This window comes from Vicugna pacos, chromosome 27, assembly GCF_048564905.1.
Source record: "Vicugna pacos chromosome 27, VicPac4, whole genome shotgun sequence".
NCBI lineage: Eukaryota > Metazoa > Chordata > Mammalia > Artiodactyla > Camelidae > Vicugna > Vicugna pacos.
This window is the reverse complement of record NC_133013.1, coordinates 17,641,210-17,667,820: the sequence shown is the minus strand read 5'-3', so window position 1 is coordinate 17,667,820 and position 26,611 is coordinate 17,641,210. Positions and strand designations below refer to the sequence as shown.

The window sequence follows — 26,611 nt, the reverse complement described above, 5'->3', positions numbered from 1 at the left end:
TCTTTTTAATACTGACTCCTCCCTGTGCCCCTTCTCCCCTGCCCCTTGGCTCATTTTTCATGGAAAAAACAACAGTTTCCTTGATGAGCTCAGTGTACAGGCAGGAACTGAACCTGTCTGGGCTTTTTGCTTCTCCATTGGAGGGGTGAGGATTAAGTGACCTGTGGTTTCCACTTGGAGCCAACATTCCCTGATTCTACGGTTTTTCTTGTGGAGCAAAGCTTCTCCCTGTTCTTGAGTCTGCAGACCGTGACTGAAGGGGACGAATTCCACGCAGAGCCATCAAGTCCCCTCCAAGTTGGCTGTGACTAATCCTGTCTTCTCCCCCACCTAGCAACAACGCACACATATACACAGGATATCAAGCAAGCATGCCTCCCGTGGGTTGCCTTCTTTCTTTCATTCATCCACTCATCCACTCACCCATCCATCCACTTACTCATTCATTTGTTTCATGACTGTTTGTTAGCTCCCACTAGGTCCCACAGACACAGAGGTGATGGGATCCCCTTCCTGCCTTCGAACTCACAGACTGGTGGGGGGTGGGGGTGGGGCAGTGTGTAGCCCAGACAGGACAATGCTCAGTGAAAGATTTAGTGCAGTGGTCTGGCAGGGGGCTGTGAGGATAAGTGCCCACAGCATCCTGGATATTTCACCATCTCCTCAATTTCTGCTTGCTCACATTGGACCCAGAGCGCAGACAGATGCCTGTGAGGTACCCTGAACACTTTGGAGATGTTCTCTCCAATCCTGTGCCCAGGAGGGTTGGCCAAAGTTCTGGAAGGTCATGCAAGTGGGGAAGTTGGAACCATACCCTGGACCCCTGAATGTTATCAAATTGGTGATTCTTATCACAATGACAGCTAGCAAGGCTCAAGACTCCACTTAAGACAGGGTGAAATTAAGCACTCAGGCTTCATTGTAGAATTCCAGAACCAGCACTATCATCTGTGTCTTGGCAGGCAGGGAAACTGAAACATAGATTGGACGAGTCATTTGCCTAGTGTCCCCAGCTAGGAAGAAGCTGAGCTGGGAGAATGCCCAGGTCTCCTGACTCCAGGCTGGTCTCCAGCAGGCTCTGGTTCAGTCACACAGCTGTAATCGCTTACACCCCCGCTTCCTAGAACCTTCCCTGGGCGGTCCTGAATCAGACGGCCTGGCCACCGCAAATGCTGCTGTGCTAGCAGACGGGGTGAGCTCATCCCCTGAGATGGCGTGGCAGGATTGTGGTGGCAGCCTGGGCTTCTGCTGCCGCCTGAAATCATGGATGAAAATAGCTTGCCTGCGGTCTATTGATACCTAATACTCTATCATCAGATTGGGGAAGTCAATTAAAAGTGTCTGGTTTCCCCTGAGGGCCTGGGAATTGCACAGAGGCCAGGGACCAGTGGCCAAAAGGAACAATGCCATAAGTCCCCTTTTACAACATCAAAGCCAGAGGCTGCAGGCTGCACCTAGTGGGTCTGGTGGAAGCATCAGGCAGTTCCCAGGGAATGGCAAAGAGAGACCAGCCCTCCAGTCTGAAGAACAGGCTCAGACTCAGGTTGCAGAAACATCTGGCCCTCCTGGAAAATGCACAGGAAACAACTCAGGATGGGAGGGCCCTGGGATTGCCCTGGAACTTCCTGTGGCCAATGGTATGAGTTGGGCGTGACTGTGGCTGGTTCCAATGGGACCTCAGGGACATTGAGGTTAATGTTAATGTTTAGACCAGGGCTGAGGTATGAGTGCCCAAGGGAATGCAAACTCCTCTGCTATCACATGTGAAACACAGGAATGTGGACCTCTTCTCCTCTCCAGCTCAGTGCTGACCTGGGCCAGCCAGCAGGAGACAGAAACCAGAGTCTCCAAGCCCTACTCCAGCTGAAGTCAAACTGCCCCATCCCCAAGACAGTTTGACCCTCTGTGGGCTGCTGGTCTAATGCGGTTCCATCTCGTTACTCAGCCTGCTCCCCTTCCACCTTTGGCCGCATTGGCCTTCCTCTTTTCAGGCCCCCAGGTTCCATCTTGCCTTGGCTGGATGGTGAAAACTGTGAGGGCACAGGGATAACAGGCTGGGCCAGTGGTTTCCACACTTGAGAATCCAATATCCAGATCACTGTGGAGGGCTTGTTAAAACAGTGCTGGGCCACATCCCCAGAGTTTCTGACTCAGTAGGTCTGTGATGGGTCCTAAGAACATGCATTTTGAACAAATTCCTGAGTGATGCCAATGCTGCGGGTCCAGGGACCACACTTTGAGAACCACTGTGCTAAGCAATGACCAGATGAGGAAGGGGGCATCTGTAGCTGATATAGCCAAGGAAGACCTCCCTGAGGAGGTGACATTGAGCTGGGACCTGAAGGACAGGGAAGAACAAGACATGCAAAAGTCTAGGGATTCCTAAACTCTTCTGTGGCACAGGTGCTGGAGCAGTCTGGCGAAGCCTAAGAACCCCATCCCCAAATGATGTTTTTAGATGCATAAAATAATACACAAGGAGTTACATAGGAAAATTAATTAAATTCAATTAAACGGAAACCCACCTTAACCTATGGACCTGCTGGCTAAGAACCTCTAGAGAAAAAGTGTTTGGGGAAGAGGAAACAGCAAGTGCAAAGACTTTGGGATGGAAATGAATTTGGCAGGTCAGAGCTCAGACCAGGGGCTAAATTTAATAGGTGGAGAGGATTAAAAGCAGGGGCCTGGGGCTATGGGATTGGCTTTCATCTGTATTCCCAGTGTGCTGGAAGACATCACTTTTAAACAGGGCATTGTGGTGGTCAGATTCATGTTCTAAAAGATCACTTTGGCTGCTGGATGGGGGATGGGATGTTAGGGGGACAAGAGGGAAGGTAGGAGGCCTATGAGGGGGGTTGCCAGCCTCTGGGATACACAGGACCTGTCTTTGACTCAGAGCCTGCAGAGGAGCCTGGGGAGTCAAGAGGGACTTGGGAGGCATAACTGAGTGAAATGCCTGTGTTGGACACAGGGCAGAGGCAAGGGAGGACGGAGATTTCGGGTTAGAGGCTAGCGCTGACTCTGTTCCTAATTCACCATGCCACTTTGGACCAATTGCTATGCCTCCCTGTCCTCAGCCCTAGTGGGTAAAGGGAGGGGTGGACTAAACTCTAATTGCGAGTCTATAAGGGTTCGGTGGGGGCAGTGGCGAACCCTCTGGCTGAGAAGTGCTGTTTGCCCGGGGAGGGTGATACCCGCGGCGGCGGCGCCCCAGTGGCTGCCCAGCCTGGCCTGCGGGCCTCTCTGCAGGCAGAGGGGGCGGCGGCGGCCGCGACAGCCAGGTGGCGGAGCGACTGGGCGGCGAGGCGGCGAGGCGCCTCCGTCTGGCTGCCAGCGGCGACGAGGCCGGGTCCAGCCGTGCCGGCCCAAGGCAGTGGGAACCCGAGGGAGGCTCCGGCGGCCGCGCGGGGGCGAGGCTAGCGCCCTCCTCCTCCGGCTCGGCCTGCTCCTCCCCTTTCTCCATCTGCTCCTCCTCCTCTGGGCAGAGCGTTTGGAAAAAAGGGAGCGGCAGAGGGGCGGAAAGCAGCTGGCCAGCTCCGCACGGCCCACCAGGGCAGCGAGTGCTCAAGAGGAAAAGCTACCACCTCAGCCCGGGCTCCCACCCACCCGCATCCCTACTCCCGAGGTCCCGCGCCAGAGGCCTGGAGGAGGGGGCTCTCCCCACCCGCCGGACCCTGCTGGTCCCCCGCAGGAAAGTGCTTCTTCTGCTTCACTGCCGCAGCCCCTCATTCCCTCCCTCAGATCCTCGAATTGCAGCCTGGAGATTGCGTTTGGGAGGCTCCGTCATTTACTCAATCAACAAACTTTATTGAAAAACCTCTCTTTGCTGGCACAGAACTGGTCCCTGGTTGCTACACAAATTAAGATCCAGTCCCTGCCCTGGGAGAGCACCGGTCTGATGGTGAAGACAGAAATGTACAGTAACACGAACTGAGCACCCATTTTTTGCCAGGTTTTGAAGGTAGATAGTGTTATTCCCATTTACAGACGAGGAGACAGGTACTGTACATGATAGACTAAGATAACAGATGGGTGAAATTACCTTTACAATACAGTATAAAAAATCCTAAAGAAGTGAATCTTTTAGAATATATAGATCTCTTACAAAACCCACCAAAATGGCTACAATTAAAAAGACTGAAAATATCAAGTGTTGTCAGGGGTGAGGAGCAACTGGAATTTTCATACATTACTCGTAGGAGTGTAAACTGGTACAACCAGTACAAACACTTTAGAAAATATTTGCAAGTGTCCATTAAAGCTAAACCTGCAAAAATCCTCATGATGCAACAGTTGCACTCCCAACTGCACTGAGTGCTTATATCCAACAAAAGTCACGTTCAAGAATGTTTATAGATGCTTTATTCATATATAATAGCCCCAAACTGGAAACAACCCCAATGTCCATCATCAAGGAAAAGTGTGAATAAATTGTGGTATAAGCATACAGTGGAATATCGTGCAGCAATGAAAAAGACTGACTTAATGCTGCAAACAACATAGATGAGTCTCACAGACACTATTCAGAGAAAACAGTACATATTGTTTAATTACACTGATATGAAATTTTGGGACAGGAAAACTGACCTAAGGTGATACAGGTCAGAATAGTTGCTATGTTAAGAGATGACTGACTAGGGGGACACAAGGAGCCTTTGTGAAGGCTGGAAATGCTCTAATTCTCGATCTGGGCAGTGGTTACACTGATATAAGCATGTGTAAAAACTAGTCAAATTCCACACTCAAGATCTGTGCACTTTACTTTATGAAAGTTATGTCTCAATTCAAACAAAGCAAAACAAAGAGCTCCTGCCTATCAGCAAGGACAAGCTAGGAGGAACAAAGTTTGACGGGCAAAGTATATAAAATGGTAATTCGCAGAAAGAGAGGTCCTAAGAGCTAACAAGTATTTGAAAAGATGCTCAATCTCATTAGTAATAAGATAAGTATACATTGAAACACAATATTACTCGACACCCATCAGAATGGCAAAGATTTGCAAAGTGAATAGGTACCTAGTGTTGGCCAGGATGTCAGGAGGAAGGGGCCTGGAGCACTGCTGGAGCCCAGGCAGGTAACTAGTTGGCTCAGGTAGTGTGGAAGCAGTCAGGTCAGCAGCCCTGAGTGATATAAAGTAAGTGCACGACTTGGATCCCAGAGACCCGACTCTCAGTGCTTGTGCAGACCGGCAAGGGGGCTGGAAGGATGGCACGTTCACCACGGCATTTTTTTATGGGAGTGCTGCACTGGGTGCACCCTTGGTGTTCATCAAAGGGAGGGATAAGAAAAGCGGTGGGGACACACCACGAATGCTGCGCAGCAGTTAGAAGCAACAAACTTCTAATTGCAGAGTATGCAGAGTGGTGCTCAAAGAGTAAGGTCAAGTGAAACAAGTAAGAAACAGAACTAGATTTACAGCCTAGTACTGTGTTTGTAAGTTAACCGCCTCTGCCGCCACACACACACACACACACACACACACACACACACGACAGCTCTGAGCATTTTATGAGGATATGTTCATGGTTAAGGGAATACATTAAATATCAGAGTGGGTGCTTAAGGGATAGCGAGAGTAAAAATTGGGGATAAAGGAGAAAATAATAATAATATATGACCCAGTCATTCTACTTGGAGAGAGACATGAAAGCGTATGTCCACACCAAGTTTTCTGTATGCATGCTCACAGGAGCTTTACTTGTGATAGCCAAAAAGTGGAAACAGCCCCAATGTCCATTAACAGGTGAATGGATGGACAAATTGTACTATAGCCATACGATAGAATGCTACCCAACAATTAAACAGGAAAAACCAGTGATACACGCAACACGGATGACTTGCAAAATAATTATGCTGAATGAAAGAATCCAGACAGTATGATTCCATTTATATACACTTCTAGAAAATGCACGTTAATCTATAGTGAAAGAAGGCAGATGAGTGGTTGCCCCCAGAGTTGGGGGTTAGGGGAGGGGAGAAGCAGGAGGGAGACATTACCAAAGGGCACAAAGAAACTTCTGGGGGTGATGGGTTTGTTCACCTCCTGGATTATGGTGCTGGTTCTTCAGTTGTATAACATGCCAAAACTCATCAAATTGCACACTTGAAATATTATTCTATGTCAATTAAAGCTATAAAAAAGAAAGAAAATAGGAAAGGGCTTTGCATTAACTAATGGTGATCGCATACCTTGAGCAAGAGATATAATTAACCCAACTTGCTACGCTTGAAATTAAAAACTAAAACAACAACAAACACAAATAAAGCTTAGACGGTTAAATGACTTTCCCAGACCTCACAACTGGGATGCTGACTCCTAGAGCATCGCCATCATACCCTGTGGCTCAGGGCTTGCGCTAGTTCAAGGTGCTCTACAGGCATCTGTATTGGTTGGGGAGAGAGGAGGTGACCACATTCACCCAAGCTTTAGGGGTCATGTTGGGGAAAGGCATTGGGCACTTAGAGATGAGGGGCAAGGACCTGACCTCTAAGCCTTCCCTAAGCAGTTGGGGAAAGACACACTTGGACAGATGGTCACAGTGCTGGGTGAAGTCAGGGTGAAGGCTTCCTGGAGGAGGTGATGCTTGAGTTCAGGTACGTGCCTGGCCTGGGGTAAACATTCAATGAATATTATCTATTTAGTATTACTGCTTCCCATGATCTTAGGGAGAGAAGAGTGGAAAGGAAGATGGCGTTCCAGACAGAGAGAAGTGTGCTATCCAAGGCAGGCTGGGCATTTTGGAGAGCCACAGATGATTTGCTTGACTGTGACTAGGGAGTGAAGCAAAACAAAGGGGAGATCTTTTCAGGGCTGGTTGACATCCCCCTGAAAGCAAGCCTCTCAAAGGACATGGCGGCATGGGAAGTTCAGGGTCGGGTGTGATGGAGGGGTCAGAGAACCCTGGGTGGCTCCCCCAACAATGCAGTTTGGCCTAGAGCTTTGCGAGTCGGCCTGGAATCTCAAGAGTAACCTTGGTAGGTGCCCCCATCTTCTGCCCTGTGCAGTCTAATCACAGATAGTTTAAATCCATCGAAAGGGGTGTCCTCACTGGGTTTCTTGCCTACCTGACACATAGTAGGAAATCAATAAATGTCAGGTTCCTCTCCTGCCTCCTTCCTTTCCCAATATCTACCCACGGGGCCACATCATACAGGGCCATGAGCAGAAAGTGGGCAGGCAGGACTGGACTGGGCCAGGTGAACCCTGAGTCTAAAAAGTGTCGGGCAAAGGCTACAGGGCCCAGCAGCCCCTCGGCCGGGCGGAGAGAGGGGGCTGTGTCTCATTCTCTGCCATGAAAAAGCCCCATTGTGGGGTCTTTGGGGGAGAATATATTTATTTTGTTTCCTGAGCTGTGTGAACAGTGCACTGTGCTGCCTGGGTTGAGAGGGCTCTGTGTGGCTGGGGAGGGCTTACGTCCCCCTCCTGGGTGGTGTGTTATGAAAAGGCCTCATTCAGCCAGGCCCGGCTGCCCACCGGCAGCCCGGGCTCCTGCACTGTCCCTGGGGGCGGCCTGGCTTCCCTCCCTCTCTCCCTGAGGTACGGGCTTGGGGCTGGGTGTGGATGTGAGGGTGGGAGGCAGCCAATTTAGGCCCAGTCCCTTCAGGTAGGGTCCATCAAGCTGCCACCTCAGGGTGGAGCCCACCGAGGGGGTGGGGCTGGGACACAAGAGCCATTTGGTCCCTGTCTCACATTCTCAAAGGACCTCACAGCTCGACCTGAGATGTTACTTACCTTGGAGGGAGGTTTCACATCCAGTCACAGATTTGCTGAAGGAGACCTTCACCATACAACTCTAAATCCATGCTTATTGCTGGGCCACGTTGCCAAGGGGGCCTCTGAATGTTTATGTAATTTCTGATTATTTTGTGAATAGCATGATTATATTTTGCATTATGTTTGATGTGAGTGTGTGTGTGTATAAAGAGTGTTAATTTGTTCACAGGAAATGTTTTAAACACACTGCAATTTTTGTAACCCTGTTCGGCATTTCTTTATTTTTTCGGTACCGTGGGAGCCTCAGTCCCTGGAAGCAGACCTGGACAATCTGGCCCTCTCAGCACCCTTGGCAGAGAGAGCCTGTATCCTGAGCATGTCTGGAGTTGAAGGGTAAGGTGAGCAGGCAGGGTGCCTGCGTCCCTGGCAGCTGTGGAGCTGTGGGTGGAAGGGCTGCCTCCTGGCCCGCCATCCCTGTGAGTAGACAGAGAGGCCAGGAATGGGGGTCCTTCTGCAAAATTGGCTATCACCTGAGGTTATCAGGCCCCTGGTGGGGAATGTGAAGCTCAAGCCCCTGCTGTGCTGTTCCCTGCCTCCTCCATTATGCCAACCTCCCAGGACAAACAGGGCCCGCCTCTCACTGGCCATGCTCCCCGCCCCACTTGGACCCCCACCCCCATTCTCTGCTGTCATTCTGGGTTCACATGGTCCACCTGGCTTCACTAGCGGAACATATCTTACTCAAAGTTTGAGGGGCAGAGCCCAGAACCCCCAGCTGCCATGGGGTCCTATCAGTGGGAGAGTGGCTCGCTGGCACTCCTGCCCTTTGGACTGGCCCTCTGCCTTCTAGTTCCAGCTCTGTCTTTGCCTCACTGAGTGACCTCGGGAAGTCACTGAGTCTTAGGCTTCCTATCTGCATGAGGGCATCACATTGGTTGGTCTCTGAGGGCCCTTGAAGTTCCAATTTTGTGTGAGTCTAGGAATCTGGATGTGGGTAAAACTGGGGTCAGGCTGAAAATATCTTTACATGGGCACCTGGGAGGTCATGCCTGGATGCTGGCAGCTCTGTGTGCTCCAACACTGCCCGAAAGGGGGTTTCTTCTGAACATTTGCACCCATGCTTTGAGGCAGGTTAAAGACCTTTGACTAATAACAGCCCCCCCACCCCTCCCCGTCTTTGAAAAGAACCATAGAAGAGGGCTTGAAACTGGCATTTGGAGCAGGAATGGGTGGTGGGGAAATGAGGCTAGGGAGGGAGGGAGTTGGGAGCGGGCTGCACTGGAGGGGTCGCTGCTCAGCTTTGGGGAGCCCTGAACTCCCAGCTGCCTATTCGAAAATAGAGTCTGATTTCAGGGTATGGCCCACTGTGCCACAGGAGAGGCTCCTCTCCCAGAGGAATAAGAGGGCCATTCGCTCTCCAGCCATGCGGAATTCCAGGTAGGGAGGCATTTCTGTGTGTTAGGTGGCCCTGCACATCCTCTTGGCCTTGATCTTGTACTCAGGAGGGAAAAGAAGGTGAGGGGGGCATCTGTGAGAGGCCAGGATCACTGAGGCTGGGTCTGGCTTCATCTCAAAGGGAGAAGGATGGATTCATGGATAGATGGATGGTTAAAATTAAACTGATCTCTAATGGGAGGAATCTCTAATGACTTTCTGTAGACGACTCACTTACTTAACAAGAGGGGGAAACTAAATTTTATGTCAATGTTTTAAGCCTGATGGACCAAGAGAATGAGCTGGAAGAGAGGGCTGCTGGCTGGGACTGTGGAAAGGAGATGGAAGTTTGGCATGGAGGAGAGTGGGAATCAAGCAAGGATGATTTGATTTGAAACCTGTTGAGTTTGAAGCAACAGAAGCAGAGCCAAGTGAAACAAAGGACACTTGTCAAGATGGCGATGTAGATTTGGAAATTTCATACATAGAGATGATACTAGAGGTTCTATGAATGAGTCAGTCCTCAAAGGAGAGACATTAAAAAAAAATGAGGAATGAGGAACCTTAGGAAGCTTGAATTGATATTTCTTGGTTTATAGCTGGGCAAACGGGGCTCCAGAATTTGTCATTCATTCACCTAGCCATCCATCCATCCATCTATCCATCCACTCAACATAGGTATTTGTCTAGTAGCTATAATGTGCAAGGTAATGTTCCTAAAAATGTTCATGGTTAAGGGACTGACAAGGGATCATCAGCAAGACAGCAGTAGAGAGAGAAGCATCCTGGGAACCCAGGGAGGAGGATGTTTCAGTAAAGTCAGTAACATCCAATCTTGTGAAGCTCAAAGAGCAGGAAAGCTAAGGAAAGCAAGTTGGATTTGCTCTCTGGTGGATCCGGGGAGAGAATGTAGACTGTCAGCGTGGAAAAGTTATGAATGAAGGGGCTGAGGAGGGATTGTCTATGCTTCTGGAAGAGGAACAGGAGTGGTTTTTGCCTCCAGCTTCTGCATCATAATTTTCAGTGGTGGAGCATTATTTCTGTGCAGCCAGCACATTCACCAATTACAGACACGTTTCCTGAAATGTCTAAATAGGATTCCATTAGGATAGAGTCCCATGAAAAAGAGCAGATACCCTATCATTTGCCATCTAGTCATTTACTAGTGACAGTATGTGCCACGGAAAAGCCCTGTGCCAGAAGACCTGGTTTCTAGTCCTGGCTCTGATGCCAACCAACTGGCCGGATCATTTAACAAGAGCTCTTTATCCATACACCAATAAATTTCTTCCCATTCCTTATCTGATATTGCTGTTCAATTTGGACCTCCCCCAAGTATATTACTTTGCACATTGTGGCTGCTCAATAAATACATTTGTTGAGTGGATGGATGGAAGGATGGATGACTAGATGGATAAACTACAAATTCTGGAGCTCAGTTTGCACATCTATAAACCAAGGGACATTGATTCAAGTTTCCTAAGATTCCTTCCATCTCCAATCATCTATGACTACACTTTTTGTTTAATCCCAAGCAGAATTCTTCCACAGTTGCCTACAGCCAGCACACCAGGGCCAATTAAGCTTTTGTAGATTATTCCATTTAATCTTCTTGAGGTTAGAGAAGGTCATCTGTTGTCACAGCTCCAAAGCCTTTCTTCTGTGATCAGTGATAGGCTCTTAGAGGTCTGACACTAAGCGTTCATGGAAGGAAAAATAAATCACTTCCAACTATACTCTGATTCTCTAGAGACACATTTAAGGACATGTAGCATGTGTGAGGTTCTCATGGTAGATGACCTGCCGTAGTGTTTGCCAGCTACTCAAAGATTGTCCTTGATGACAGGACATGTCCCTGTGGCCAGTTTCTGGTGAGACATCTGCGTATGGCTTTGCAGCTTCAAGTTTGGGCTTGTCCCTATGTCTGTCAGTCCATCAACACAGAATGAGGGAGCATCACGTCCAGGCCTCAGCCACAGTGTAAAATGGAAGCTGACAGCTAGGAAAGCATCCAGGGGCGAGTGGCTGGGAGGGTGAAGAGTCTGCAAATGACTGAAAATGAGGAGCGGTTAAAAGAACTAGGGGGTATTATCCAGAAAAGAAGGAGACATGAGAGCTGTTGCGAATATTTGAAAAGTTGTTGCTAATGGTGTCATCCAAGCTAACTTGGACTAAAGTTTGTACTTTCTCTACATGGGCCTCCTGAGAACAAACCTGCAACTGGCAGACGTAAGCTACAGAGAGGCTGATTTCAGTTCATTCTAAGAACTTCAGAAGATTTTTTCAACCAAGTTTTAGGAATATAGAATTGACTGCCCAGGGAAGCAAGGAGTGGGTGACAGTTGCCAAGGATGGAGAAAAGCAGATTGCCATAGGCTGGATGGACACACTAGGTGCCTTCTGAGACCTCTTTCAGTGTGGCGATTCTGAAATTCTGAAGAATTTAGTATTGGAGTGAAGAGAAAGCTCCTTGCTTTGTCAATTTAGAAACCGTCTGCTGGTTCTTAGCTGTGGTTCATCTCATTCCTGGCTAGTCTCCTCTAAACACATTTCTCTTTTCAGTGGTTCTGGCTTTCCAACTGAAATGACTATAAACCTCCTTTCTCGCTCTTAGAAAAAAAAGGATTTATTTTTTTGTTTCCAAATAAAGAGATTAGGAGGTCTTGGGAAGACTGTATCCACATAGCTAAATTCCATAAGAAATAATTAAGTTAAAAACAAACAAACAAACAAACAAACAATAAACCCCTAAGTCAAACTTATATGGCAGTGAAGGTCACACACCCCAAATTCAGGTTGTCTGGCTGTCCAGGAAACAGAGCTTTTGTCTGTCTGTCTTTCATATCTCTTCAGGGATGCTGGATTTGCCTGACCCAAGATTGGACCTATTAAATTCAGTTCTGAGCATGAGTAGGTGGGGAACCCTCTGAAGCTCATACCTTCTGAAGGTGGATGGCAAGGGAGAAACTTGGTCTCCATGGCAACTGAGGGTCCCAACCATAAACCTTTTATCTACCTGGAGCCAAGTCTTCGAACAGCGACTCAGTCTGAGGTTTGTACACTGGGGGCCTTCTATCTGGTGGTTGGTGATGTCAGTGGAGCCTCTGATGGAGTGATTTTCTTGGAATTTTGCAGAGTATGGCCCACAAAATAGAAATTAATCTATCAGCTGCAGGGCCTAAAATAAAAACTGATTCACAACCACTTTATTTGTAACAACACTATTGCCAACCAGAAGTATCCCTTGGCTCCCCAACCCAGGGCTCAGTTGGGGTCTTATTCACTGTAGCATAAACTGTCAGAGCCAGAATGGCTCTTTGGGATCATCCAACCCTCTCATTTTACAGATGAGGTTTTGTTTGAAGCTTAGTTCCAAGCTGGCTTGGCATCCAACAGGAAAGCATTAACATTTTCCAGAAGCAGCCCTGGCCTCCCGGCTGAGGGCTACTTTAACATGAAAGTCCATGTCTTGTTTCAATTAGCTCTGGTGCTCTGGGCACAATTACTGGAAAATGGGTGAGTGAGGGGGAGGAAGTGATGTCACTGGAGACCCCAGGTAAAAGCCTGGTGACTGTCGACATTGCCAACTGAGCACTCTTCTTGTTTGGTGATGGAGAGAAGTGGGGCTGCTGCTTCTGCAGCACCTGGTTCTAGGTGGCAGCTTCCGGTCATCAGGGGCCACTGTAAGGGAGACACCTGAGTGACAGGGCTCAGGTAGAGGAGCAAGCCTCTGTCTCCAAGCTGGGTAACACATACAAGGGCGCCGCCTACTGGCCACGGAGATCAAGGGGCTCTCTGGATCCACTGTGGGCAACGAAAGGGTATCTAGCTAAATATGCTGGTCCACTTCTCCAGGAGTTTGAACTCTTTGAAGAAGAGCCTTTTCTCCAGTGCCTCCTTAACAACGTCCGCCTCCACCAACTGTGGCTTCTCCAGCCACTGCGTCCTGCAGGGGAGCTAGGGTCCGCTGCACTGACTCGGTGTCACAGAGGAAGGGCTCACGTTCCCGGGATCCTGGGCTTCCATAAAGTCACAGAAAAGCCTGCCTGCGTGGGTTTCTCTCTCTCTCTCTCTCTGTCTCTGTCTCTCTCTCTCTGTCTCTGTGTGTGTGTGTGTGTGTGTGTAGTGTCTTGGGGAAGGGAGGGTGGACTGAAAGAGGTTATGCTGTTTTGCTGACAATTACACGTCTGTTCTGAAGCCCAGAGGAAAAAACTTGTACAAACTAAAAGAAAGAAAATCTTGGCGTTTCCAAGGGTATTTAAATAATTGCTGCTATTCCGGCCTCAGATTGGTGGTTTGTTTGAGTAAGAGCTCTGGCATGAGTCCTTCACACCACTGTGTCTCGGAGGCCAGGCTGACTCTGTCATGTCTGTAAGGGATTCCCAAGGGTGCGTGGTGCCATGGGAGACTCTGACCAGGCAAAGGAGCCAAACGTTGGGGCATAAGGCGAGATGGTGCAAGGGGCACTTCCCTGTCCAGGGACATGTCCACGGGCTCCCACCTACTAGCATTTCAGACATGTAGAGGCTTTCATGGGGTCCCCTGAAGGGTGAATTCTCTGCCATGCAAATGCATGTTTATCTTATTACCAATCAGATCCCAGTGCCTATGAAGAGGGGGCAAAGGTCCTCTTATTTGGGGGCACGCTCATCTTGCATCCAGTTGCCCTGGGCTGAGCTGGATACTGGATGTTTGCAGGATCCCTGGGCATCTGCTCTGCCCTTGTATCGCCAAGGGGTTGAGCTTGCCTTGTCTTTGCGTGTGTGCTTGAGCTGTGATTGCCGCTTTAGCCGTGATTGGCTCAGGTGCCTCTTCCCTACAAATGCAGGACATCACTCCTTGGGAACAGAGAGGACTTTTCTGGGGCTCCCGGAGGTGCAAGAAGAGATGGGGCAATGGGTTGGACGTTTGAAGCCCAGGTTCTGGTTCCAACTCTTAAGTGACTGTGTGCTCTTGAGCAAGTCACCTAACCCCACTGAAAAGGGTGGAGGCAGGACTCGGCCTGAGTCTGCAAACACCACAGGTTGTGACCCATTAGCCGGGGTCAGGAAATCAATTTGGGCAGAGTGATTATAAGCGACCCTGCTCTGGTGGACTGCCCGTAACCCTGGGAGTCACTCCTCCCTTCTCCTCCCTGGGGCCTCTCACACACGCCCATCGAGCTTTTTCCTTCCGACTCTTGAGACACAGCATTCCTGGGGAGCAGGGCTGCTGAGCCCTTGTCCTGACCCCACGCAACTGGATCGTTTCCCCACACTGTACACGTGCGTCACAAATGGTCTCCCAAGGGTGGCCAAGGCAACTTCCTCTGTTGCTGAAACACACACACATGATTATGTCCCCCATCTCAGTCACAGTGAAGTTAAAATGGGTAACTCTTCTTTCTCAGGTTGCAGCTCTATAACCCGTTTACAGTAGACATGCGCTTGAGCTCAGGGTCCCTCCCTCACTCTCTGAAACACCTCTCTTTGGATATCTGCCACTTTGATATTCTGAGGGGAAACCCCAGAGGCTTCTCTGTAAGGGAACCTTAGTCTCCTGATTACAACTCAACAATGGCTTCCCACAGAGTCCCAAATGCTTAACAAAGTATGCAAGGTTGTGAATGCCTGTCCCCGCCAGATTCCACAGCTTGCGCTCTCTGTCTCTCACGTCAGTATTGCTCAGTTTCTCCCTGCCCCTAGTGTCTCTCTTTGCTGTGACAAGTGACCCCCCTCCCCCACCAGCAGAGCCCTGCTTCAGGAGCCCCTCACGTCCTCAGGACACACACTTCAGATCACAGTCAACTCTCTGCAAAGGTTTTAATCCGAATATTGGAGAACACAACAGCAATCCACCTTCCCCAAAGGCTTCTGTAGGGTCGGATGGTGGGTTTCCATATCACCTGAGTCATATGAATTAAAGAGACCATGCAGCATCACTGTTAGGATGCAGACTCCTCGCCTTGCCTCCAGGGGGCTCTCTTGCCTATTTCGAGGTCTCCAAATTTGGGGGGCACCACAGGGGTAGCCCTCTGTTCACCCACACCTGGGGGAGAGGTAGTGCCAGAAACACTAACTCATTCCTCCAAGGCAAGCTTCCTACCCTGAGATCCATGCGTCCACTGAATGTCCTGGTGGATTATAGGTCTATAAAAGTCCTGTAACTGAATGTAATATTTTGAGTGTCTGTGCCCGCATATTTCTGGATTAGTCATATTCTCAAAGGGATCTGTGTGCCAGAAAAGATTAAGAGTTTCCAAGCAGCCCTCTCATAACCCCCAAAGAAGCAGGGTTTCCTAATATTGCTGATTCAAACAGAGTAAGTGAGGGAGCATGGATTTAAGATTCTCTTTGGCTGGGACGTCTGGAGCAATGACTTCCTTGGCATCAGGAGAAGCATGTTCAGTAATACTTGGTAGCCTTTGAGCATATAATTGCCCCAGATTGTCTCCTTCCCAAACTGCAGAAAAACAGTATGGAGAAGAAATTTTTTTCGTGTTATATCATTTAAATTAAATTAGCCATTTTAGGTACATTTAATTGAAGTATAGTTGATTTAAAATATTGTGTAAGTTTTAGGTGTATAGTGTAGTGATTTAGTATTTTTACAGTTTATGCTGCATTATAGATCATTGCAAGAGAATGGCTCTAATTCCCTGTGCTGTGCAGTACGTCCTTGTTGGTTACGTATTTTACACATAGCAGATTGTACCTATTAATCCCATGCCCCTAATTTGTCCCTCCCCACTTTCTTCTCCACTTTGGTAACCACAAGTTTGTTTTCTTTATTTGTGAGTCTGTTTCTGCTTTGCATATACTTTCATTTGTATTACTTTTTAGATTCCACATATAAGTGATATCACACAGTATTTGTCTTTCTCTGTCTGACTTATTTCATTAAACATAATATTCTCTAGGTCCATCCACATTACTGCAAATGGCAATATTTGATTCTTTTTTATGACTGAGTAGTAATCCACTCTGTGTATGTGTGTGTGTGTGTGTGAGAGACATCTCCTTAATCTAATCATCTGTTGATGGGCACTTGAGTTGCTTCCATGTCTTGGCTGTTGTAAATAGTGCTGCTGTGAACATTGGGGTATATGTATCTTTCTGAATTACTGTTTTCTTTTTTTCCCAGACTCCACCCAAGAGTGGAATTCCTGGATCTTATGGTAGCTTTATTTTTGGTTTTTTGTCGAACTTCCATATTGTTTTCCATAGTGCTTGCACCAATTTGCATTCCCACCAACAGTGTGCAAGGGCTCTCTCTTCTCCATCCCTCACCAGCAATCCTGAAACTTTATTTCATAAATTATGTCATTATACTTCTCAAAACTTTTAAATAATTTAAACTTCTCCATGTGACAATAAGATCCTCTACAACTGCACTGATTCGTGTTTCCAAACTTAGTGCTCATCTTTTTTAAATAAAAATTGTATATATTTAAGAAGTGCAACATAATGATTTGATATACATATACATTAATAGTTACTATGATCAACATATCATCATAGTTACCTTTTGTGTGTGTGATGAGAGCACCTGGAATCTACTCTCTTAACAAATATCTAGTATTCAACACAGTATTGAACATCCTCATCACGATGTGCACTGGATCTCTAGACTTACCATTCTATCAAACTGAAACTTTGTATCCTTTGACAACATCTTCCCATTTCCCCCACCTCCCTGCCCCTGGTAACCACGGTTCTGCTTACTGCTTCTATGAATTTGTTTTTTTCAAATTCCACATGTAAGTGAGAACATGCAGGGTTTTTTCTTTCTATGTTTCCCTTATTTCTTTTAGCATAATGTCCTCTAGGTTCATTTATGTTGTTGCAAATGTCAGGACCTCTGTCTTTTGTAGGGCCGAATAATATTCCTGTGTGTGTGTGTATGTGTGTAAATTTTTTATTCCAATCATGCATCAATGGACACACAGGTTGTTTCTGTATCGTCATGCCTTTTAATATCAGATAATATCAAAGGGCAAAAAAATTAGAAGTTCGGAAAAATAGAGTTTCCACAGATGGCTATAATGTGTTCCATAATTTAAAACATTATCAAGGTAGCATTTGTATATCTGGATACTGCATATTTGTGAAAAGTTATCAACTACTTTACAGATGATAGAATATTTTGAATTTTATTTTCCATCCAAAGAAAACCCAGGCACAGAAAATTCAAGAATCCAGAATCCATTTTGTACATTGAAAAAGTTTATTTAAATTTAACTATAATTTTACAGGATAATTGTTGAAACTGACTACTGAGGAAGCACTGAAGATGAATTAAAAAAAAAAACCTCATCAGTTACCTTACTTTGGATAATAGTTAGAATTAAATATCCTGAGCTTGATGAAATTTTTTAAAAAAATCTCTCTGTCATCCCTATTATACTCCTGTAAGACTGGTTTCTGTTATTAAAGCAAAACATAGAAACAAAGTAGAGATACTTCGTGTCCTGTGACTAGCATTGTCATAAATCCAATCTAAATGGATAGATGTTCAAACTGTGTATTCTGGGGATTAACATGTGGAATGAAAATTTTCAAATTTGAAAGAATTATACAGTGAAAATGCATATACTCATCACCTAGATTCTTCAATTAACATATGTAATTACTCCATCTCATATCTATCCATGTCTCTCTCCATCCATTAATCCACATTTTAAAAATGCACTGAAAAGTAAACTGCAAGTTTTAGTATGTTTCACGTCAGCCCTGAGTACTTCAGAATTCCTAGCATTAACTAGATTGCGGTATTTGTTTCATGGTTCTTTTTCATTGCTTCAGGGAAAATTTATATACAGTGACATACACAAGTCTTAAGAGTACCAATCAATGAGTTTTGACAAATGTGTTGCAAACCAATCTCAAAATTTAGAGCAATCTAATCATCTCAGAAAGATTCCCCATGTTTGTTCTGAGTCAATCCATGCCCCTACCCCACTTCTGATTTTTTTCCAACCGTAGATAAGTTTAACGTGTCCTGGAATCATACAGAATACAGTTTAGTGTCTGATTTCTTTCACTCAGCATAAAGTTTTCGAGATGCATCCATGTTTTGTGTATATGTATAGTTCATTTCTTTGTATTGTTGAGTAATATGCTGTCTTTGAATATATCACCATTTGTTTATTCTCCTGTTGACTGACATACTGGCTGTTTTCCCAGTGTGGGGTTGTTATGAGAAAGCTGCTCTGAACATTCTTGTACAAGTCTTGTAGAGTACACTTTCATTTATGTTGAGAAAATACCTGGGAATGGTTTGCTGGGTCATAGGGTGGTTTGATGTTTAATTGTATAAGAAACTATCAGACCCTAATGTGGTTGTATCTTTTATCTTCCCACAAACGGACCTGAGTTTCAACAGCTCCCTGTGATCGCCGCACTTTGTATTGTCAATCTATTAAACTTTAGGCATTTTGTTCAGCATATAATAAAATCTCATTTGGGTTATAATTTGCATTTCCCTGATGACTAATGATTCAGAACACTTTTTATGTGTTTACCTACCATTCATACATCTGTTTCAGCCTAATTTTTTTCAATCAAATTGTTATTTAAACTAAATCATTTATTTCTTATAGTAACTCTTATTTTTCCAATATAGAGATAAATATTGATTGGCACCATTTATACATTTTTTTCCAAAACAACAAAATTACTGACTAGCTGAGTTTAATACATCTAAGTCATTTATCTCTTACATTAATTTTCATTTTTCTAAAACAACAGTCATTTTCATACACTCAGAACCCCTGGAGCAAGTCTTAAATTTGAACAGAAGGTAGAAAAACAAATTAAAATTTGAAAATTACAATTCTATGTTAGCTGAGAAAATATTAAAAAATTATTGTCACATTTAAATCAGGAGATATACTAAAATATCTTAGGAAGCTTGGCCACTTTGTAATTGTATTATTTGTCTATTTATTACTTCAGTTGTAGGAAGTCATTTTAGTCTAGATGCCCGTCCTTGTCAGATGCATGTTATGAAGATACTTTTCTCCAGTCTGTGGCTTGCTGTTCACTTTCTTCAGTGTCTTTTTATGAATAGAAGCTTTTGATTTTAACCAAATGTAATCTATCAATTTTTTTCTTTTATGGTTATTGCTGTCTGTGTCCTCTGGCTGCTCCTGAATCATGAATATGTTCTCTTGTATCTCTTCTGGAAGCTTTACAGTTTGCATCTACATTTAATTCTATGATACATCTTGAACTAATTTTTGTGTGTGGTATGGGGTAAGGGGTAAGGTTTCCTTTTTTCCAGGTGAACATCCAGTTGTTCCAGTATCATGTGCTGAAAAGATTTCTCTTTCCGTGTTGAATTACATTGGCATGTTTGTTGAAAATCAATTGACCATTTACGTGTGAGTCCTATGAAAACTTGGTGCTTCATTGTGATTGTGGAACAACAAAAAGATATGACGAGAATAGCAATTGTCTGTAATGATTGTGTAAACACACACTTTCAATGGACTATAGGTATAGTTTTGTAATTTTTTAAGAATGTAATTTTTTTCTTCTTCCATTTGTTGAAATGTAATTTTTATGTTAATCAAATCTAATAATAAAAACCTGGATTTGTTGTATTTTGTTTTTATTTCATTTTTCCAGTAATTAATTTTTATTGTCTTTGAAAATATAATATATAGGTCTGTGAAAGGTGGAAAACAAGCAAACAAACCCCTGATCTTTCATCACAGATAGTTTGGGAAATTCTCAAATTCTCATAACACAAATTCTGTAGGATGTTAATGGACATTCTGCACAATGGGGTTCCATGAAAAGTTCCACCTCAGCTGCCAGGCATAACTCCGTTGTTCATTTCCAATTCCCTCTTTCCAGCTTGGAAGCTACTAACCAGTCTCCCAGGCCAGAAAAATGCTCCCTCAGCTAGTATTACTCCTAGATCTTTCCAGACTTGCTCCTGGATGGCTGCTTTGGAGCTTAAAAGCCAAACATGTTCATTTATTCTGTAGTTCCTCCACCTTGGGGTAATGCTGGGTGGGTGTCTCTCTTCCCAAATGGAGAAGAGTCACATGTTAAGGCAAAACTGGGAGGAGAATTCATACAGTTCCTGCTTCACATATCATCTTGTCACTACTGCCTTGCTCTCACCCCATTGCTTGTCCCTGTTCACGTCTGAAGCTGCCCTCCCCTGGGCAGGGCTGTGTCACCTCAGATGGCAGCTCCTCCTAGCGATGGGAGGACAGAACAGACACCTGTCTCTTCAGGTGGCTGTGGAAGGAGGCCACGGCCCTGAAGGCATGTCCTGGGTTCCCAGAGCTTGGGTCCTGGGCTCCCACCTATGGGCTCTGCTGAAATGCTGGGCTGTAGAGCAAAGGGTTCACACCCACAGCTTTGGGATTTTTTCTCCGGGGTTCCCACTCATATCCATGCAACCTTAGGGAAGACACTTGATTCTGCAAGCCTTAGTTTTGTCATCTGTAAAATGGAATTTACAGTACTTGGATCAGATACGCTCCAGAATTCAGAATTTTCAGCTGCAATCACATAGCATGGGGCATATAGTCTACATGACATAACACTCCACAGGGCTCTGAAAGCACCTTACTATCAAACGTATTATCTCGGCAACTGCACTTTTGAACATTCACACTCAATGAAATAAAGACCATAAATTGTTTCATGTCCCTTCAAGTCAAATTTTGTTACAAAAAATTCTTTTTTAATTCCTGTTCAGTGTTCAGAGTCTTGAATGTTTGGGATTTCAGATAATGACCATGCCACCCTGTGCCTCCATAGATAATAGCACACAGCTCGAATAGATTTTAAAAAGTCATGTTTTCGAGGCCAGACTAAACCCAGCTGTGAGGTTGGGGATAAGACCAGTCTCCTGACAAGGCCAAGGGTGACGGGTGGGGAGAGCCATCTTGAGAGGCTGTGCTGCTACCCAAGTGTCTGGGACATTGGTTCAAACTCCACATCCTGAGCCTCAGCCACCCCTGGCCCTTGAGCCGATTCCAGGTGCCTGACTTCATCTACCTCCAGATCTGGATCTTTCTCTGATGGGTCCTCAGTGAAGACCATGCCAAACTGGTGGCAGTGACCAACACGACCAGCAGGACCTCCACATGATCGTCGTCAGGCCGGGGCTCCCCATCCATTATGGGCTGCTTCCTCCGACGGCTGCAGCTGCTCTCCACCTGCATGGCCTTCTCACTGGGGGCCAGCGTGGGCACTTGGAGGGGGGCCATAGGTAACTGGTCCATGTTCATCTGGTGCTTCTGCTTCGCTGTGACACTCGTCATCCTCGTGGTCGAGTTATGTGAGTTGCAGGACCACTTCCCCTTCTGGGACAACTTTCTCATCACCTACAACTGCTACTCCGCCCTCCTCTGCTTTTCAGCCTCCATTGTCTACCCCACCTCCTACCTCCAGTTCTTGCCAGACAGCAGCTACCGGGGCCACGCCATCGCTGCCACTGCATTCTCCTGTATTGCTTCTGTGGCTTATGCCATGGAGGTGGCTGGGACGAGGACCCAGGCTGGCAGGACCACAGGCCATATGGCCACCGTACCAGGCCTGCTCAAGGCACTGCAGACTGTCGTGGCCTGTGTCATCTTCCTCTTCATCAGCAGCCCCTACGTCTATCAGCAGCAGCCGGCCCTGGTGTGGTGCGTGGCCGTGTACTCTGTCTGCTTCCTCCTGTCCTCCGTGGTCATCTTGCTAAACCTGGGTAAATGCGACAATAGGCTGCCCATCCCCTTCCCCCGTTTCCTGTTGGGGCAGACCCTGCTCTCCGTCCTCCTCTACACCAGCGCTGTGGTCCTCTGGCCTCTCTATCAGTTCCATGAGAAGTTGGGCGGCCAGCCCCAGCGGCCCAGAAACGTGAGCTGCAGCGATAGACTCACCTACTTGGTGTGCATCTGGGACCAACGACTGGCTGTGACCATCTTGACAGCCATCAACCTGCTGATTTACGTGACTGACCTGGTGATCTCTGCTCGCTTGGATTTTGTCAGGGTCTGAGGCTCTGCCTAGGGGCTCCTGATTCCTATTCTCACTGGAGGTTTCTTTACCGAGTTCTGATGTCCCCAGTGCCCCCTTCCTGGCTCCCCTGTCTCCCCTCTCACGTCCTCCCCATTCATCTCGCTCTTCTGTTTCCTTCTCTCCTTCTGCTCTGTCTCCTTTCCTGTTTTCTTTGGTTGCCCGCATCTTTTCTGACTCTTTCTCTTTCTGTTCTCTTCTGTCCTGCATTTTCTGCTTTTTGGCCCTTTTATGGTCATCCTTTGTTTTCTCATCTCCTGTATCCTGACCATCTTTTCCCATTTTCCTTCTTATGATCGCTTAAAGCCCTGAGACTTCTTCATTCTCTGCCCCACCACCCCCTCCCCCCTCCTAGGGTGCTGAGCTCCATATCACGGAGTCCTTTAGCAGCTGTTCATACCTTGGACCTCCAGAGGGGCCTCACTGCCAAAGCATGCCTGTCCCCCAGGCTGTGCCTTAGTTGGTGTATGTGTGTGGGTTTAGGGGGTGGGAGGTAGCTAGGGTTTGGGACCCCTTTCTCCCAGTAAAGGGGGGTGTACAGTGCACCTCCTATTTAAGGGGGAAAAATCTCTGGAGGTCAATAATTTCCAGTGGGCAGGAGGCTGAAAGCAGAGACCCTGGATCCTGAGGCCCCACCTGGTGCTCAGCCCCACTGACATTGGCTCCAGAAGTTTTGCAGGCTCACTAAAGCCCACTGCCTAGACACTACCTTAGAGGAAGCACGGGGTGGATGCCTTCCAGCCCAACTACTCTCTGGGGAATCAAAAAATGGAGCTGGTGAAGAACAGCATATTCTTGAAGACAACTGTCTGAAGTGTTTGTGGGGGCGGTGATGTGGCCCTCCTGCCTCAGTGTCCAAAATAACATGTCCTGCCTTTGCAGGGACAAGAACATGGCCACTGCCAGCCTTAAAGGTAATATTACCCTGTTTTTTTCTTTTCTTCTTTTTTTTTCTGGTCAGCAGGGCAAAAATTACTGGATGGCCTTCTTCTTAAAGGGGAAGTTTCTTTTCACTTTTTTGTGGGGAAGGTGGGTTGAGTAGGTGGGCATTTCTGCTGCCACAGCCAAAGGAACTGCGGTGCTTGAGTGCGTGCTGCACGCACGTGTGTTTCTGCGTGTCAGTTGCTTTCTGCTGCTGCTTCCTGCTTCTCTGAGACTCACGCAGAACACGATCTATTTAAATGTACACATATGTGTGTATGTATTTGTTTTTAATTCCCTGGAGCTTCTGATTCCTGTCAGCTCCTGCTGTCAGTCATACAGAGAATTATTGTCCTTTCCTCCACATCCATAATGTTCTTTTTTTAAACCTCAATATAAAGATAAAAGAAAAAGAAAACAAAATAGAAATGAAGCCAACAAAATCCACGGATCCTAATTGTCCCAAATTTGACCAGAGCTCAGAAGCAGGCTATTCTTAAAGGATCATTGCTAGCATCTGGATGCTTCTCTTTGAAGGTGTGTGCTGTGTGCATACTGAGTGTGTGTGTTTGTGTGTGTATGTGTGTGTTGTGTGCCCATGGGCAGGCATGCCTTAAGATCAGGAGCCCTTTATATAACCATTGGCCGGGAAAGTACCACAAGCTTTCTTCCTCGCCTGCTCTCAGCCACACAGCCTCAGAGCCTGGCATCCTCTGTGTCACCAGGGCCAGGGTGGCCAGGCAAGCAGAGATGTGGGGGAGGGGCAGGGAAGGACCCCCCCCCCCAACACTGCTGTCACTCATTCCTGTCCTGGGATGAAGCATGTGTTCTTCACCCAGTGGCTGGTTGAGTGGGCGTAGAGGGCTCCCAGGAGTTGATCCCCATGGCAAGAAAATACTAAGGAGTAATGTAATAAAATTCATATTCTTAGGCAAAACAAGACAAATTTATTTGACCAAATACATTCTAACACTGGGTAAAAAGTTAAACAGATTTCCTTAAGGCAGGACTTCCTAGGGCCTTGCATAGTGTAGTAGACACTATAAAATTACCAAAAGAGGTATATAGCAGGAAGTGTTTCCCCAAACTTATATGATCAGGGAACATTTTTTTTTCATGACGCATCATAGACTAGTGTTCCATGGAATACCCTTTGGGAACCACCAGTCACTTTATTCTCCCCTCGAGTGGTTCAAAAGCATTGACTTGAAACTCTGACAAAATCACTTCTCACGGTGATCCATCTCCTCTGAGGGCAGCTGTACTTCCTTAGGTGAAGCAAAGCACATCTGCCCTACTCTCTGCTGTTGGACAGAGAGTCCCAACCCCTACTCGCCTGGAGGGAGCTCTGAAAAGTTCTCAGGTGTCCTTGGTCTCCTGTCCTCACATCCCTCAGACTGAACGTCTCTGCATCAAGCCTGGTGCTCTCTCGGAGCAGTAACGGGGCTTTGCTGTGGGACCTGCAGCGCCCAGCACACAGTAAACACGTGGTAGTATTTGAGCAGAACAGAAAAGAATAGCGCCTCCCCCAGTTCTCTCATGTGCACCTCGACTTTTCCCCAATCTCCAGACCTTCCACCATCCTGGCTGCCTGCATTGATGAGCTGTGGACCACCCATGCTGGCGCCCACATCTTCTGTGACAGTCAGTCTCCAGTGCTCCTGGTTCCTTGGACACTTAAGTCTCCAAATCCTAAAACCCTCTTATACATCACCTCATGACAGCCAACTTGTTCCCACCTCAAGGCCTTTGCACAAGCTGTTTCCTCTGCCTAGAACGTGGAAACTTCTTTCTCGTCCTTCAGTTCTCAGCTTAAATTCACCTGCGTGGAAAGATCTTCCAAAAGGACATCTGCCCATCATGTTCCTTCCAGGACCATGTTGTGTTTTTTTCACTGTGTCTATCACTACTTGAAGTTACCTTGTTCAAGTATTTGACAAGTTTATGGCTTTATTATCTGATGCCCCTGCTGGAGCAGAGCTCCACGGGGACAGGTGTCTAGTCTCTGCTGTCAGCACTGGGTCTCTGGGCCAAGTCAGTCCCTGGCAGGACATGAACACAATACGTTTTGGACAAATGAAGACCTAAAATTAGGAACCATTGGCGGGAGGGTATGTTCTTATCACATAGACACAAAATATTAATTATAATAAAGGGGGTGGAAGCACACTTTGGAGGTGATGAATATGTTTATGGCCTTGATAGTGGTGATGGCTTTGTGGGTGCATTATTTATCCTCAAACTCATCCTGTTGTAAACCATAAATATTATCAATTTTACCTTAATAAAATATTTTTTAATAAAATTAAAAGGTAGTTAAGAAGACCACAAGGTAACATGGAAAAGTGAATATAATGTTTAAAAAGACAAGATCTTACAAGATATTACAATTATAATCATGTAAAAATGTTTTTGTGTCCATAAATTAGAAACACATGTGTAAAAAAATCAATCATGGGGTCTTGTCATCCAAGACAATACAGACCCTCCTTCCACGTCTCATTGTAAGCGCTCCTGGCACTCCTCAGTCAGACTCCCGGGGCAGAGCCAGGCTTTGAGTCACTGACCTACTAACAGAGGCTGAATTACCAAGAGCCACCTCTAGCCGCCTCCAGCCGCCTGGCCAGCTCCGTGCAGTTGGGCCTGTGACACATCCTTGTCCCTTTCACGGTGTGCTCCTTCACCGGGATGGGCTTGCCTGGCAGAGAATTCTCATTTCTTGAAAAACTTCAAGCCATCTTGGAAAACTTCAAGCCATCTTGAAACACACAAGCCAAGCATCCAAGTGCAGGTAGAAGGATGAACACACATATTCCAGAGGCTCTTCAAGGAGACGACAGAGGCAGGAGCCCAGTCTGCCTCCCTGACGCTCTGGCTGGTGCACCCCTTTCTTGGACCCCCCTTAAAGGGTGGGAGTGGGGCGCTGGGAGCACCTGGGACAGGGTCTGAGATGGTTAAGGGAACCAGAGGGAGAGGTGGGGTTCCAGCTGCCCCTGGGGTATCAACTCTCTAACACTTGTGGGCCCACGGCATCATCATTCTTGTTGAATGTTTGCTTCCTATATATTTCATAAATTTACCCCACCCTCCACTCCTGAAGTGTCTTTGCTCAAGACCCATCATCACACAATCGGACTGTGGATTTAGCCTCCAAACTCGCCACTCACCTTCTTGGCCAGCTTCCATTCCATTTTCCTCCTAACAGCCGGAGTGACAGTTCCCAGTGGGCACCTGATTGATGGACTCATCCTTAGTGAATGTAAGTGAGGCATCATCACTTACAGCCAAAATCAAACTTCTTTTCCTGGTATTCAGGCCCATCAAAATTGTGCCCTATCTTCTGTTCCTGCAACATCTCCCTTCCTCCCCACCTCAATTGTTCCGCTCAGGTAAGACCCAGCAGCTTGTGGTGTCCTGCCACAACATTCTGCTGGACAGAAGGGCAAAGACTGGGATGTGTCAATCAGAGCAATGGGATATGGAGCTGGTGGGATCCAGGAAGGCTTCCTTGAGGAGGTGATTTGAAGGTCAAGGA

At 46.6% G+C, this 26,611-nt stretch overlaps 1 protein-coding gene across 1 annotated transcript; it reads left to right on the top strand.

The window, feature by feature from the left end:
* The first annotated feature begins 3,037 nt into the window (after nt 1-3,037).
* On the top strand, nt 3,038-22,137 carry LOC102527956 (myeloid-associated differentiation marker-like). Its single transcript, XM_072950629.1, has 4 exons — nt 3,038-3,086; nt 3,250-3,415; nt 21,133-21,204; nt 21,288-22,137. The coding sequence occupies exons 1-4, from the start codon at nt 3,038-3,040 to the stop codon at nt 22,135-22,137; spliced, it is 1,137 nt and encodes a 378-aa protein (XP_072806730.1).
* Nucleotides 22,138-26,611: the final 4,474 nt, after the last annotated feature.